General features: G+C 37.4%; 2 protein-coding genes and 1 long non-coding RNA gene across 3 annotated transcripts; 1 reads left to right on the top strand and 2 right to left on the bottom strand.

Moving 5' to 3' along the window:
• Positions 1 to 2,675: 2,675 nt before the first annotated feature.
• LOC121967197 (putative germin-like protein 2-2) lies at positions 2,676 to 3,672 on the bottom strand. Its single transcript, XM_042517271.1, has 2 exons — positions 3,512 to 3,672; positions 2,676 to 3,426 (listed from the first exon to the last, which is right to left on the bottom strand). Exons 1-2 carry the CDS (start codon positions 3,624 to 3,626, stop codon positions 2,864 to 2,866), a joined length of 678 nt encoding a protein of 225 aa, XP_042373205.1. The 5' UTR covers positions 3,627 to 3,672; the 3' UTR covers positions 2,676 to 2,863.
• A 5,013-nt stretch (positions 3,673 to 8,685) lies between these two features.
• LOC121968483 lies at positions 8,686 to 10,223 on the top strand. The gene is made up of 3 exons (XR_006108174.1): positions 8,686 to 9,677; positions 9,752 to 9,817; positions 10,144 to 10,223. It is a non-coding gene; the product is annotated as an uncharacterized LOC121968483 (long non-coding RNA).
• Positions 10,224 to 15,198: 4,975 nt separating this feature from the next.
• On the bottom strand, positions 15,199 to 16,268 carry LOC121967196 (putative germin-like protein 2-2). The gene is made up of 2 exons (XM_042517270.1): positions 16,072 to 16,268; positions 15,199 to 15,989 (listed from the first exon to the last, which is right to left on the bottom strand). The coding sequence occupies exons 1-2, from the start codon at positions 16,184 to 16,186 to the stop codon at positions 15,427 to 15,429; spliced, it is 678 nt and encodes a 225-aa protein (XP_042373204.1). The 5' UTR covers positions 16,187 to 16,268; the 3' UTR covers positions 15,199 to 15,426.
• Between the last annotated feature and the right edge of the window lie 650 nt (positions 16,269 to 16,918).

Below are 16,918 nucleotides of genomic sequence, written 5' to 3'. Positions count from 1 at the left end.
ACATAAGGTTAAATGCCTTTATGCTCGGGCGGGCTTTGCCCGACCGAGCATATATGAGCACGTGGGTGCTCGCTCGGCATGCGATTAGCCAGAAATATGCTGAAAATTATACATAAGGCAAAATGCCTTTATGCTCGGGCGGTCTTTGTCCAACCGTGCATATATGAGTACGTGGGTGTTCGCTCAGCATGCAATTGGCCAATACTATGCTGAGAATCTTATATAAGGCTAAATGCCTTTATGCTTGGGCGGACTTTGCCCGGTCGAGCATATATGAGCACGTGTGTGCTCGCTCGGCCTTTGGTCGGTCGGTAATATGCTAGAAATCATACATAAGGCTAAATGCTTTTATGCTCGAGCGGACTTTGCTCGGCCGAACATATATGAGCACGTAGTTGCTCGCTCGGCCTTTATTTGACTGACTATCTACTTTTCTTATCTCTCTTGACCTAAACTCCTCCTACACTCGCTAGGCCGATCTATCATAACCCATATCAAATCTCATCTTGTTTTCTTAAGTAACTAAGCTATATAAAAAATTGGAAGTTCAACCGTTCTCAAAGGAAAGAAAATATATTCTAAGCTTTATAGACGTGGTAGAATCAACTTTTGATGCTAACATTGCACCAATTTTATTCATTTACTAAATATTGTAGCACTTTCCTTGAAAAACTAAGAGTTATAGTAAAAAATAATCCAAGTATTGAATTATAGCATGCTTGTTGATGATATATTTTTTTTCAAAGCTAATAGTAAAACATGTTGACAACCATACTAATGTTCCATGTTATATGAAAGAAAAATCCATTAGCTAAGAAAGTAAATGCAGTCAAGTAAAAACAGTGCTAGAAATATTTATCTACTGGAATAATAACTAAAGGGTGAGTGCTAGATAAAGCCTCACAATACATAAACAATGAAGATCTTGACTAAACTTTCAATTGGAAATAATGATTAATCATATTTTAGTTCATATGTATAATTCTTGACCTGCTCCATGAGGTTTTACTTCAAAATTCATGTCAAAACAGTAATATCAATAAACTAGAGAATAACACTTGCCTCTTAGGATTAGTTAGAAACAACGCTCTTAGGATCAGTTAGAGACAATGCAACGGAGAGGAAAGGAAAAGAAACCTAACAGCGAGGCAGAGAAGAAAGGAAAGAAGAGATCAGAGCGGGAACAAATCTAGTGCTGCAAAGAGAAAAGGATCTCCATACGTCAAGGGAAAAAGCTCGAAGGATGCCGGGAGAAGTGGATTTGCGTGCGTCGTGAGGGGGGGGGGGGGGGGGGGGTCAAAGGTCGCGGGGTGAAGTGGATTGTATGCTTGAGGTGAAAAAATATGAAGAGGGTGTAGGGTGAAGTGAGACGGCGAAAAAAAGGTACTTAGGGTTCACGCATGGAAAAAAGTAAACCGATTCAACAAGGAAAAATATTTTAACCAGTTCAAACTTATTACTTCAACACTTAGATCTATCAGTTTGATTTTGTGATTTATTACTTCATCAAATATGTATTATGAAGTAAAATATTAGATAAAATTAGAAGTGATACCTGTATTTTTTAATATATGAAGTCTAAAATAGTATTTATTATATTAAATTTATTATCGAAGTTGATTGTAATATGTTACTTCGTAATTACTGATTACTAAGGTAAATAATGGCGAAGTCTATTATAAATTTTCACATAGTGGCAATGCTAACACAAGGATATAATATGGTTCGGACCTATTGAGTTTTACTCTTCAATCTATTAATTCCTTATGTGAGTCACTCCATAGAAATCCTCTATAATGAAAAAGTAACTTTTTCAAGAAGGTGAAGAAATCTAGTACAAAACTTTATTTGCTTTTCTCTTTTACAAAAGATCAATAATTAAGATACAAGAGAAGGTAACAATAGAAAAAAAAAAAATCAAAGAATGAACCTTTCTAAAGATGAATCTCCTTCTAAATTGTCTAAAGCATTTCTGAGCATGAAAAATGAAGTAGACAAATGAAGTTTTAGAGTATGTGATTTATTGCTCCCTTATTAGTTGCAATCTAGATGACTTATTTCTACCTTAGTTGACTAAAAACCGCAATGATTGTTTCTTTTTCAGTTGGCTCAAATCTTCATCAATCGACTCAAAGTAGCATCAAGTGATTCAATCGGATAATAATTAACTTATTTATCCAATAATTTTATCTTCAATCAATTTAACATAATTTTCAATAATTTCAACCTCTATTAGTTAATAATACATGGATTATTAGGTGGGATTTTTGTCTGACAACTTTATCTTTAATTGACTCAATCTCTCGTCAACCAACTGACTTATAAAAATATATAATCTTTTTTTTTTTTTGATGACTCAACTCCAATCGATTCAATATGAATTTCAATTAGCTCATTAACCTCTACTAGTTGATTCAAATGGATTATTATGTGATATTTTGGTCTAACGACTTTATCTTTAATTGGCTCAATCTCTGATTAACCATGCAACTCACCTAGAAAAATATATAACCTTTTTATTGATGACTCAAACTCCAATCGAATTCGACTCAGGTTGCCGTACACTTTATTAGGCAAAGAATAAATCTTGATTATTTTGATTAACTCAACTTCAGTTAGTCGGTCAACTCAATCAACTTTAGTCGATTAATTGAATTACAATATATGCGCCCGACTGAAATTAGAATAAAATATTATTATTTTCTAGTAGGCCATCTCATCAAGTTGTCTTCAATTATTCATTACATATTGACGTCGACTGATATAAAAAATTATAACATAACATGCTAACAGACAGTAGTGACGCTACTGCTGGCTTTCTTATTCCAACATATATAGCATGCATGAACACCAAAGCAGGTTTCTAGTAGTTGTTGTCGGTCCAGAACTGCGCCTGGAGCCAGTCAACAAGGTTTTTGTCCACTTGGAAAGCCTTGGCGAGCACATCATCAGAAATAGGCGGCTGCGACCCGAACACAGCGTTGGCGATAGTGATGACGCCTGGGTTTTGGCTACTGAGACCGGCGAACGCGATCGCATTAGTTTTCCCTGTGTTAAACTGGAAGTGGATGAGGCCCTCCGGGAACACAAACACATCACCCTTTCTCAGATTCTTGGTGAATAGGCGGTTGCCGCCGCCGTTGAGGTTGGAGGTCACAAAGCCAACGTAGAGCTCTCCTTCTAGCACGGCGAGGATCTCCGTGGCGCGTGGGTGGGTGTGAGGAGGGTTGAGACCATTAGGAGCATAGTCAATGCGAACCAAGGAGATGCCGAGCGTGTTCAACCCGGGGATTTGGTTCACGTTTACGGGGGTGACATTAGAGCGAAGGTAGTTGTTGGTATCGCCGGGCCTATCAAGGCCGCTACGGAAGAAGTCTTCCGCTCTCACGTCGTCCGCGTTCTTGCATGGAAATCCATTTACGAATACTGCCAATTAAAATATCGATTTATATAATACTGGAGAGGAACGATTTTGTTAAACGATCGTGATAAAAGTTAAATGCATGCAAACCCTTTGATTGAAGATCGGCGACGCAGAAGTCCTGCAGGGGACTAGGATCGGAAGCCAATATTGCACTGCAGGAAGCCAAGGCAAGCAGTGCAATGAGGAGGAGTTTAACAGCCATACCTAGCGCTGGAGGTTAATGGTGAATGGATTGAGAGCTCAGAGCTGATGGGTTTATATAGAACAGATGCGGGTAATTACAAGCTAGGTTTGAAATGTTCTTACCTGAGATATCAAGTTGAAAAGTCTATTACGGTGGCTTAATTTCCTTCTGCTGCAGTCAATGCTTATAGTCTTCACCTGCTCCTTATTTATCATCTACTCTGATGAACTTTATTTGTTAAAACACGTCCATCACCAAGGTAAACGTTTCTTGGCATGTGACACAACCCAATCAAAATCCAACTAACATGTCAACCATGACGAGATGATACCAAATAGCAGGAAAATAACCCTAAGGATGAGTACAACTCCATGCACGAGAAAGGACAATAATTTGATTACTTACTTACCTGCAACTTTTCTATTTTGAATAATCATATAATGTGATTCTTTAATATCTAATTTCACTTTACTTCTCATAGCTAGATAACATACGTCTTTCACATATTCACCTTTTTTGTATTTTGAAAAAAAGTTCTACAAGATAAATATTTTTTTAAAATAATTAATGACAGAATTTTAGATAGCATAAAAAAATTATGATATCACTTTATTTCTTCGTTTTAGTACATTTACAAATTATCAAAACCATAAATTAATGACCGAGTCCACACCTTTTTTTTACTTGGCCAATTAATATATACGGAAGCTGAAGCTAAAATGGACCCAACTTTAGATCTGGTAGAATGGATAATTAATCAATTTGCTTTTTCTTCTCCATTATAAAGTAATAATGATGACAAGTCAACGAAAGATTGATTCAAACTTTTTCCACTTCTATAGTTTATATATCCATCTCCCTAATCTATTGCATCATTGCATTCCTAACCTATTGCATCATTAATTGCATAAAAAATAAACTCAGAGTTCTCTTATTATTATATGTCCATCTTCGGTAGTCAAACTCTTATTGGCTATTGCTCTACTTGCTTGCTCTCATATTGTATGTGTGAGTCCTTGAATTTCTAAATTTACTCTTCGATATTTGACATAGTCGATTTTAATCGGCTATCGGGATTTTCGGAAGATTATGATTGGGAGGAAACAAACTGAGTTGTCGTCGAGGTTAATGTTCGGCACTATCTCGGTAAAACGATATTGCTCCGCTACGATGCTCACGGATAGCAGCAATTCGTTCCCAAGATACAACGACGACGTCTCGAAATAGTAGCACTTCAAATTTTGAGACCGATGAATCTTCTCGTAGGCTTTTTGGACTCTTCTTAATTATGCAAGAGATGGACGAATGATTCTTCAAATTTCAAGACCGATAAACCTTCTCATAGGCTTTTTGGACTCTTCTTATGCAAGAGATGGACTCTATTATGCAAGAGATGATTTGAATGCAAATGCTTTTTGAATGAATGATTTCTAAGAAGGAGAGAGATATATTTATATTGGGTGAAGAGGTAAGTTACCCTTGGTTTGGACTGATCTGGATCATTCATTTTGAAAGGGTATAACCCTTTAAAGGTCCTTTGATCTCAGCCATCAGATCTGAAGAGTTACCCTTGGTTTGGACTGATCTGGATCATTCATTTTGAAAGGGTATAACCCTTTAAAGGTCCTTTGATCTCAGCCATCAGATCTGAAGAGATATAACTCTTCAGATTCTGATATGATCTCGTCCCTTGATCTGAAGAGTTATAACTCTTCAGATCCCATCTTGATCTCAGCCGTCAGATTACAACATTTAATCCGACGCTTCAGATCAACCCTTCCTCTTCAAGAGCCAGATTAGAATCCGACGCTCTAGATCGCATCTACTTGCGATCTGTCCTCATCTTTAATCTGACGATCACCATCTGTTCGCCCAATCTAGTCATTGTTCTCTACACAGTCACGTGCCATATAAGCACTACCTCGTCACCCGACCATGCCACATCACCGCCAACAAAACGCCCATTGCGCAGGTGGCGGGCCTACTTGTCCAAGGATAGAGAGCACTTGTGCTTTTGTATTAACAACATTAACACAACAACACATATAAGGAAACGCTGGCTCTCATCGGTTAACGATGTGGGACAAAAACCCCATCTTTTTCCTTAATGTTAATTTGAGCACATCTTTGAACAATTAATTTCTCATTCACTCGTAATCGGTTTTGAGAAAATTAATAGTCCAGATTTATCTACGTGAAACATAGATTTCGATTTTGAAGTCAAACTTGACTTTCAACGATTGATGGAACCAAGATTTGGGTTTGCAAAATCGTATCCAATAATTCCCCACATATATGAATTGAAATTAATGCATGTAGTGCATGTATGTATGCTGACACTTCACAAGAATCCAATCGATAAGTCAATGCATCGGGAAATGTAGCTCGTGGCTTTGAACCTTCCATAGTGGAATGCTATCGAGCATACTAGGCTGCGCAGTGAACGTGATGTCTTAAACTGCTCAGCTGTTGGTGTATACTAAGATAATAACATCCACACAGAGACTTATCTCACCCATTTTTGGTTCTCATGGTTGGTTCTGTTTTGGTCATGGACACCATCTTCGATTCATAAGTGTTTCATTGAAGCGGTCTGTCTTCACACTCGCATAGGTGACACTTCTATCAAGAGTATCCCACCATACTCCACCTTTATAAGGTATAGAAGTCATTAAAAATATAAGCTTATCCTCACTACATGTGGTAGTGTAAGGCCTTCACTACAACAAAAACCCTCATAGACATCAGTGGAACAACAACAGTTTTAAGCAAAAACCGATGTTTTTGAGTATTTTACACCGGTTTTTTCAAAAACCGGTGTCTATGAGCGCATATTTTAGCTCATAGACATCGGTTTTTTAGGCGATGTCTATGAGCGCCTTTTTTCGTTAATAGACACTGATTTTAACTGCGATTTTTAAAATCCGGTGTTAATGAACCAAAATAAAATATTTTAATATTCCCACAGCCAAAATTTGTAACACTGTGAAGTTCCCTCCAAACCTAAATCTATATCGCGCCCCTTCCTCACGCGACCATCTCTCTCGTCTAAACCTAAATCTAAACCTCCGACCATCTCTCACAATCTCATCTGCCTCTTCTCCTTCCTAGATCGACGCCCTTGCTTCTCCGTCCGCGTTGTGAAACCTCGGCCACGTTGCTCGCAGTCTCGCTTGTTTTTTTTGTTGGTCCAGTCCGCGGAAGAAGAAAAAAAAAAGCCGCGTCGCATAAAAAAAAAGCACCGCCCGCGAGCGAGCTCCTCTCCGCGAGCCCTAGCCACCTTCCTCTCCGCGAGCCACCGCCCTCTCCACGAGCGAGCTCCTCTTCGCGACCAGCCACCTTCCTCGCCGCGAGCCACCGCACCTTCCTCGCCGCGAGCATCCGCGAGCTAGAGCTCTCCGCGAACCCTATTCCTCTCCGCGAGCCACCTTCCTCTCCGCGAGCAGTCTCCTCACCGCAAGCGCAAGCAGCAGCGGCCAGACACCTTCCTTGCCGCGAGCCACGACCCTCTCCGCGAGCCCTAGCAGAAGCGTCGCGGTCCAAATCCTGGTTGGGAAAAAATAGTACCACCATTACCATCCAGCAGCAAGCCATCCTGGTCCTGCGTTGAATCTTCATCGTCGCTCTGGTAATTTCCCCTCTTTTCTTTATTGGATTCTTGCCTAATTGTCTTCTGTTTCCTTAGGGAATCACTAATGGTTAGGTTTTGTTTGGATTCATGTGCTGGAACAAAGTTATTTGGTTGATTATTTTATTTTTATTTTTTTGGCAAGAAACAAAATGGCCAAATTAATCTGGGTAGATTTCTGGTTTGGCTGGTTCTTCGTGTTTGTGCCTCATATGGAATCAAAAAAATTGTTTCTTTTTAAACCCATGGATTAATTCTCTTTCATCCGTGGATAATTCTAAAATGCGTGAACTTTCTTGCTGAATTGGTCTTGTAATCCTTCAGTTGAAGCTCGTTTAATCTATTAGCATTATGGCTTCCTATACTTAACTTTTAATTGTGATTGTGTTCTAGTACTTAACCAATTCAGTTAAGTTAAGTCAAGTGTGATTGTGTTCTTGGTTATTATCATAAACTCCTTTTAGTCTATGAAAACCATTTGTTGTCGTTGTCTCTCCACATTTGCTCATTTTCTCTCAATATTAAGTCTTAGATGTTGGAATCCTGATTTATTTATTTCATTTGGCAACATCTCACAAGTTATGATTTCATCCTCAACAACAACAACAACAACAACTAAACCTTATCCCACTAGGGCTATTATCATTTCATCCTCACAAATTTCAAAATCCACAATTCATTAAATTTGAAGGGAAGTAAAAGGAAGAAGATCGCCATAAACCTCAACCAATCATCAATGCAAGGTTTACAGGTTAGTAGCTTGGCATGGTTTTGAACTTTTTTTTCCCTTAAGGATCTAAAGTTCTCTAGGCTTTTGACTGAAAGTCCCACATTGGGCTTTAGATATTATCAGTGAAGTAATGTGCCAAGCTACATGATATAAATTCTGGATTTAACCTGGAAACGTGCTATGTAGAATTTTTAGTTTTAGACTTATTACAAAGTCTTGCATACCTATATCTATGTTATGAGTACTTGTGGTTCAAATGCTAAACCACTCATGGGGAAATCTGAATGAAATAGAACAAACCTTGCCCTTAATTAAAATGGAAGGTTCTCTTAGAAAAATGTGAATAACCTGTCAAACACTTAAATAGGATCTTTTGCTCACTGATGTTGAAACAAGGAAGCGTCTATTTTGGTGGAGTCAACTACTTTATATATGCAGCAAAGAGTGTTCTGCTAACAAATTCATTAAGCATGAAAAGTTGATCTCCTTTCAAAATGGTTGACATTTAATAAGCAAACTATGGTTGGAAAATAACAACACCAAGAATGACGACAGGATTAATCACTCTTCCTTTTTGCATCTTTAAATTCAAGTGTTCCAATAATATTACTTAACAGGACAACTTTAATAAGCTATCAATGAAAATAAATATTTTGAACCCTTCAAACTTGATTGTAGGGTTCTTCATGCTCAACTTCATTAATTTGTGTACACTTTTTTGAAGGATGTATCAGAAGAGAATTCAAGTACATTAAATGATTTTGAACTTGCATGTTTGACCCAAATTATTATTATTTTTATTTTTTGTCCTTCAGTTATCTGTTCATTTTCAGCTATGTTTTGGTCATTATTCCTATTTCAGATTTTTAGATGTTCGTTTGCATTTGTGTCAAATTCAGCTTCAGTGCAAAATAAATCAGAAGAATGTTCTATCAACCAGTATGACCAAAGTTAGATTTAATTCCCCCATTTAAATGTGGTATATGGTCTTGCTTATGGTGAAGGAGGCCTTTGTCAATCATCATGGTTTATTTTAATTATTCTGAATAGATGCTAAATTAATTCGTGTTTGAATGAAATTAGTTAGCTTCCTCACATGCAAAAAATGCAACGTTTTAGGCTTCTCAATTTCTATGTTCAACCCTTAAAAGCAAGTTTTGTGGTCTCATGACCTGTTACAGCCCATAGCTCTGGTTCAAAAGGATGTTGAGACTGATATGAAATACCCAGTTTTGTGTGCCACCAGAGGTTGTCGTCGGCTGTTGAATTTTATTTGTTAGTAAAGGATTTGATTTGGTACTAAGAATCTTTATGCTGAAGCTTATTATCATTGCTAGTAAAAGATAACTTATACCATTCGATAAACAACGTTAAAACATTCTAAAATTTTCCCAGCTAACCTGCTCTAGTTATTTTGTTCCTCAAAATTTCTATTTAGGTAAGATTGAAACATTAAACTACTTATTAAGGACAATACATAGTCACTCAACCTATTTTGTTAATTGTGAGATTTTAAAATTGCAGCATGGATCCCGAACACAAAAGGGAATCAATCGAGAAATACCAGGGGCCTTCTCAGTCCTAAGATTGACATTTTTCTGGTATTGGTGAACTTACATGTGTCCATTTACATGGCATTTCGAGATTCTTGGATCATTTCTGCTCATATCATATGCTTGCTCTCGGTGCCTGGGTAGAAAGCTAATTCACTGTAAGCGAATCCTCAAACTGAGATTCATCATGTTGCCTACATCGAACCATGATTCATATTCTTGGATGATGCAGGTTGATTCGTCGTCTAGCTAAAGAATATGCAAGCTAGAATAACTGGCCACTGCTGTACAGAACTAGGTAATCCATGTGTTCTCCATTTTTTTTTGTCAAAACAGTTATCCAAGCAAAGCCAGACTCTGTTTATTTTGTAGTAAACAGGTATGATCTACCGGGGTCGTGTTGTGAAGTCTGGCAGAAATACCTAAATATGAAATGGTAAAAATATTTGTTAGGGCTTTCCATCTAGTAATATATCCATGTACTTTTCTTCTTGAAGAGAGGAACATTTAAATGTTCAGAATATTAGGGAGTTTGTAGACACAATGTTTGCACTTTTCCTAATACGTTCTTTATCTTTTATCTGATTCTTATTCTCCTTGTTGCATTTCTTTACACTCTAACAGGGAGCAGAGGTAGATGTAAAAAGGCTAACTAAGAGGCCTGCTCCTCCTCGATTTGGTCGCACCTTGACTGAAGCACAAAAGGCAAGCTAATTATTTTGCCTCAGTCTCGATGTTGTCCTGTGACTAGTTTCTTTAATTTTTTTTGATTGATTGACATTTCTTTGAATTGTTTCTGATGTGTTCAAATCATACGTTGTCCAAGTTATCTAGTTTAACTTTATTGCTATTACTTAAATTCAAAATTCATCCTGTCATCCTGTCATTAAACATTAAATGTGTGGGAATTTACTAGAATCTACTTCTACATGAAGCAAATGAATAAAAACTACAAGTAAAGTTTACCTACCCTGTTATGACTTCAGAAGAACATGCTGAATTTTCCATGTATGCTGGCCTTTAATATAGAGGGCTACAAGAGGATTATATCTTAGGTCAAGACACTCCAAATCCATCATAAACCAAAGGGAAAATAGTTTCTACTTACTAGAGGATTGAATGGACCCAAAAGGAAGCTCTAACTTGCTGTTTTGGGTGCTGAACTAAGGAGGCAGCTGCCTTCTTGCCGCATTCCTTGCTGCTGTGGTTGGTAGCAGAAATCACAGAAAATAGGGGGCTTAGTGCAGGATATTCAGGATACCAAGATGACATCAGAGGTAGTACAATAAATAGTATATCTCTTCATCAGAGGTAGCTTTGTTCTTCTATGCTTCCTTCACTGGATTTGTTGTGTAGTCATATTTCTTTGTTCAACCATTATCATGCCTAGTAAGTTGTTGTATGATGCTGTCGGTTCTTATCAATCTGTACACTTGAATTAGAAGGAGCAAATTATCTATGTTATATTCTAAGCAGCATATACTAAGTGTCATATATGAAAGTTTTAGATTCTATGTTATATTCTTTATCTTCCACAGCAGCTTTTAAAAACTCAGTATTCTATTTTATTTGATACATGTACACATTTGTTTTAGTTATTTGACATATGGTGGATTTATGTGTTTTTACAGTTTACAAATCTCAAGTACTCCAGAGTTGAAATTGACGAAGTGCGGTTCGAGTGGGTTGAATGCATGCCAGATTACATTTGAAGTGCGGTTCTACCTTGATGTGTTAAAAGAATGTTCTACCTTGATTTTGATATCTATTAGCTAGCTTTTGATGTAAAAAGAATGTTTGGGTATTTTATGGATATTGTTGTAAGAAGATTATTTATATAATTTGTGTATTTTATGGATATTATTGAATGAAGAATATTTGTATAATTTGTGAATATTTGTGTATTTTTTTTTATTGTCGGTTTTTCATTGTTTCGGAAATCAAATTTGTGCTGTAAAAAATATACATATTACATCGGTTTTCCACCGCTGCAAAACCGGTGTTATTAACTAATATTACATCGGTCATTTACCGCTGCCAAAACTGGTGTTATTAACATACAATATTACATCGGTTTTACACCGTTGATGAAACGGTGTCGTTAAGTGATACTACACCGGTTAATAACCGATTCGAAGACCGGTGTCGTTAAGTGATATTACATCGATTTTAACCCGATGTCTAAAATGGCAGACTTTTAACATCGGCTTCATAGACATCGGTCGAAAATGAAATAGACACCGGTGGAAAACCGATGTCTATGAAGGTTTTTGTTGTAGTGCTTTGAGTTTGCTAGATGCTCTTCCCTTTGCTTCTTGTTCCATCTTATTTTCTCTAATATCTCATTGTTTTGATCTCTAGGCATTTCGAAACCATTTTCCATGATTAGCATAATGTCAAAATCGGTTTCGAAAAATACCTCCATTCTCTTCTTCCACCAAGAGAATTCTCTTCGAATTTGGGTGGATGAATGCTTGAGTCAGCCATTTGATGATGTTGCTCTTCTTGGCGATTAGTCTGTTGAAGAGCTTCCTTGCTCTGATACCAATTGTAAAGGATCGGTGGCCGGCTTGAAGGGGGGTTGGATAGCTAGGTCACCCCCAACTTTCGATTCTTTTCTATAAGGTTAGTTTACGCAAGCGGAAATACAAAAACTAAAGCAATAAAGATAAGCAAGAATACAAATGCTAACAAGATCGATGTAACGTGGTTCGGAGATTGCTTGCTCCTTTTCCACGACGTGTCCTTGAGGTGGATGAACCTTTGATCCTTCGGTGGATCAATCCCCGATAATCTTTGGCTAGAGCTTTCTCCTTCTCGGTAGAGCAAACCTCTCACAAAGGATCTCTTCCTCTTTACAATGATGAAGTTTAGGTTTGGGAGGAAGAGAGTAGACTTGGAAGCTTTTGACAAAGACTAGGAGTTATTCAACAAGCATGAATAACCTACTTCAAGTCCCAAAGCTTCCTATAAATAAGAGGAGAGAGTTAATCATCATATCAACTCATCTCGGCACCAGTCGACTGGCAAAACCATCAGTCGACTAGTATTACCATTGGAGGTAGCCAACGGCTACTTTACAGCACCAACGGTTTGCCAACAGTCATTTACCAGTCAACTGCTAAAACTAGCAGTCGACTGGCAGCAAACAAAAACATTCTATTCGCTCAGCCAACAGCTACCAGTTGACTGGTAGATACAGAATATTTCTGTTCGCTCAAAAAGAAGGTTTGTGCTATCTTTACCATAGATCTTTTGTTGTCTAGAGCATTGCATATGCTCCTCTTGTCTGTATGATGTTTGATGGTTGTTGCTAAGGTTTTGAGAACTACCTTTTCATGTTCGTATTAATTTGTACCTTAGAATTTGTTCGACCATTCATCATTGGTTCTTAAACATTGCCTTGTACTAAATTTATGATGATGCAGCTATTTCGTGTAGATAAAAAATGTAAGCAGTGATATAGTGTAGGGTAAGATTGGCAGTTTACATTCCAGTCCACAAGGTTAATTTCTTCTCTCGTCTTTGTTCATTTTGGAGTTAAGATAGTAATTGCCATCTATAACAGATTGACTAATGTATATTTTATGTGTTAAGGTTAGTAGCATTCTGCTATCTTATGACATCAAGTGTTTGAAAAGGGATGATGAGAGGCTAAGAAAGCAAAACGTTCTGGAGAAAATCAAGCAAAGTAACAAAAGATAGATTTTGAATGATCACAGGCTCGCTATCTAATTAGTTAGTAGATATCATCTTGTATTAGTCAATCGACTGTTAAAATATCACTACTATACTATGCTGTCGACCAAAATTTATATCATAAAAAAAATACATAAATGTTTTTAACTGGAGGCCCCATAATTTTGAAAACCCATATCAAAGGCTCCAAATCCTGCACTGCTCAGCCTATAGCAAATTTCAGCCAATTGAATAAACCTGCTAACCACTCAAACAAAGCTTCCCAGATGCCACTGAAACAAACAACGCCAAAAGATCTAGAAAAACCACATTTTAGGCTCTAATAACATTCAGCACGTACCCAGCAGAAACCTACATATACCAAATGCAACCATATCATATGTGCCCCCACATGTTCCTTCAATTCAACAATATTCTTTACATCACCAAAACCATAAAAAACGACTTCTTTCCTGTACAAAACTCACAAAAGAAAAAGCATGCAATGGAACACCATGCATCCACAAAGGACAACAAATTTCATATGATCAACAATGAGCTAGTCACAAAAAAATAATGTTAGATTAAAGGAGCACATGGATTGTAATAAGTGTAAAATTCAGTACCAAGAGCCTAGAATTAATCAAATCAAAACAAAAGAGAATAGTTCTTTAACATTGTCTAATTGAAGAACTTGAAGGTAAATGTCAAAGTCAAAGATTTCAGGCTTAGGATCGGTAATAGGACAATCTTAAAGTCCTAAGCATAAAAGAAAACAAGTTACATCAGGAAACAAGTTACACCATTTAGAGTTACATCACAATGTCAAGTAACATCATAAAGTAAATTACATCAACCACATACTCATCATCACAATCCAAGTATATACAACTACAATGATAGCAACTCTAAATTTCCTATTCAATGAACATATTTCATCACTCAACAGCATAATTACATGATTATTGTTCCCATCATCCAGAACATCATTGTATTCACTTGCACCCCCGTAACTAGTACTTTTCTTCAATTCATTGATCTCTAACTTTAATTTTTTGTTATTCATCTTCAACTCATTAATAATTGTCTTACTTCTCTCTGACAGTTCTGGGTCATGCCATAAGAAGAAGCTACATCCCCTTTGTTGAATTTCAAATCAACTTAATCACAACTCAATAATTAAAAAACTCACAATACCGTGTTGATATAATGAAAATTTACTCCATATTTTGGACATGAAAAAAATCGTCTTCCTGGATTAGATTCCGTCCATGATGTTTGGAGAGTAGCTCGTAACCAACAATAACATAATATGTGGGGAGTGCCACTTTACTCATCGTTCATACGTCTTCGAGTGGAAGATGATGTTGATGAAGAACCAGCTGCCATGATTTTCTTTCCTTATACCTGAATATCACCAATATGCAAAAAAAAGAGACATAAATTAGATTAAGGCATATAATTTTGGACGAAAAAAAACCTAACAACAACCCTCCAAACTTGCATAAAATGCCTCAATTCAGTCCAAGAATGTCACGCTCAACATGACATGTCCATCATCTTTAAGTAATTTACACTTGCTGCCATTTGCATGAATTTTATTGCAGAAACTTCCTATGAATCAAATAATCAAATTAAGATATTTAAAAAATAGCAATTCAAGGGGCATCTAACATGAATTGTAATACCTTAAACCAAATCAACTATAGTTTAAAGGATTTGCTTCTGAGAAGGATTAGCAGCAAAGAAAATAATAAATAACAATTTTTTCAACAAAGATTCAAAAAACATCACATCACTAAGCTTGGGAACTGGCTGACAAAGTTCAAAATCACTAGTAAAACAATTATATTTGTGGAAATCAAGTAGCAATTGTAGCACAAAAAAGGAAACTGGGAAATCGAAACAGATTAAATCATCTAACATGACCAAGAGGAAATCGAAATTGTAGCAATAAATGAGAAGTTTTATTCATTAGTATCTAGTCATGTTTCAGTTCGGTGGCAACGAATTAATTAGTATTATTTATATATAAAGCGAACCGGATTACATATTTTCTTTTTATTCATTACATATTGATCTCGAGTCTCGACTGACATATAAAATTATAACATCACATGCTAACAGTAGCGACGCTACTGTTGGCTTGGCTAATTCTTATTCCAACAAATATAACATGACCTAAATAACGAAAAGCTGGTAGATGATTATTAATTCGAAAGCAGGTTTCTAGTAGTTGTTGTCGGTCCAGAACTGCGCCTGGAGCCGGTCAATAAGGTTTTTGTCCACTTGGAAAGCCTTGGCGAGCACATCATCAGAAATGTGTGGCCTCGACCCGAAAACAGCGTTGGCGATAGTGATGACGCCTGGGTTTTGGCTACTGAGACCGGCGAACGCGATCGCATTAGTTTTCCCTGTGTTAAACTGGAAGTGGATGAGGCCCTGCGGGAACACAAACACATCACCCTTTCTCAGATTCTTGGTGAATAGGCGGTTGCCGCCACCGTTGAGGTTGGAGGTCACAAAGCCAACGTAGAGCTCTCCTTCTATCACGGCGAGGACCTCCGTGGCGCGTGGGTGGGTGTGAGGAGGGTTGAGACCATTAGGAGCATAGTCAATGCGAACCAAGGAGACGCCGAGCGTGTTCAACCCTGGGATTTGGTTCACGTTTGCTTGGGTGACAGCGGAGCCGACGTTGTTGGTGGTGTTGCCGGGCCTATCAAGGCCGCAAAAGAAGAAGTCTTCCGCTTTCACGTCGTCCATGTTCTTGCATGGAAATCCATTGACGGATACTGCAAAATATCAATATTTATAATGCTGGAGAGGAAAGATTTTATTAAACGAGAGTAAAGTTAAAAAAAAATGCAGGCATACTCTTTGAGTTACGATCGGCGACGCAGAAGTCCTGAAGGGGACTAGGATCGGAAGCCAATATTGCATTGGAGGAAGCTAAGGCAAGGAGTGCAATGAGGAGGAGTTTAACAGCCATGCCTAGCTTGAATTCTCAGTACTAGAGCTTGTATTGAGGAAGTTAATGGTGAATGCATTGAGAGCTTAGAGGTGATGGGTTTATATAGAACAGATGCGGATTTACTATCTAGGTTTGAAACATTCTTACTTGGGCAACAGATCAAGTTGAAAAGTCTATGACAGTGGTTTTCCTTCTGCTGCAATCAATGCTCATCAACTGCTCCTTATCATCTACTCTGATGATGCCTTTCCGTACGCAGGAAATTAGTTATTTCATTAGCCAATATTGCACCGGAGTAAGTCAAGGTAAGGATCGGAGCTTGTATTGAGGAAGTTAATGGTGAATGCATTGAGAGCTTAGGTGATAGGGTTTACAGATGCAGATTAATCAGGTGTGAAACGTTCTTACTTGGATGAGAGATCAAGTTGAAAAGTCTATCACGCTGGCTTTCCTTCTGCTTCAACTAATGCTTATAGTCTTCACCTGCTCCTGTGCCTTTCCGTGCACAGAAAAGTAAGATTTGATTAGCTGACTCTTTATCACGTGGCCAGTATAAGCTACTAATTCAATATAATGGGAATGACAAGGTCAAACCAAATTAGTATTAGAATATAATCACTGGTGTAATTAATCTCAGATTAAGATTGATCAGATTAATTAAATTTAGGTCGACTCGAGTTTAGAATTTTACGTTTGATTAATATGTGAAAGAGAAGTCTAAGTGATCTCAAGATGGACAGGACATTTAGT

This window comes from Zingiber officinale, chromosome 3B, assembly GCF_018446385.1.
Source record: "Zingiber officinale cultivar Zhangliang chromosome 3B, Zo_v1.1, whole genome shotgun sequence".
In the NCBI taxonomy this organism is placed as follows: Eukaryota; Viridiplantae; Streptophyta; class Magnoliopsida; order Zingiberales; family Zingiberaceae; genus Zingiber; species Zingiber officinale.
This window is presented reverse-complemented; position numbering and strand designations above follow the sequence as displayed.

Bases quoted from the DNA above. Each gene is read 5' to 3' on its own strand.
- LOC121967196 (XM_042517270.1), bottom strand. From the start codon at position 16,186: ATGGCTGTTAAACTCCTCCTCATTGCACTCCTTGCCTTAGCTTCCTCC. The intron at 15,990-16,071 runs GTATGCCTGCAT...GATATTTTGCAG, and splicing joins CGCCGATCGTAACTCAAAGA to TATCCGTCAATGGATTTCCA.
- LOC121967197 (XM_042517271.1), bottom strand. From the start codon at position 3,626: ATGGCTGTTAAACTCCTCCTCATTGCACTGCTTGCCTTGGCTTCCTGC. The intron at 3,427-3,511 runs GTTTGCATGCAT...TTTAATTGGCAG, and splicing joins CGCCGATCTTCAATCAAAGG to TATTCGTAAATGGATTTCCA.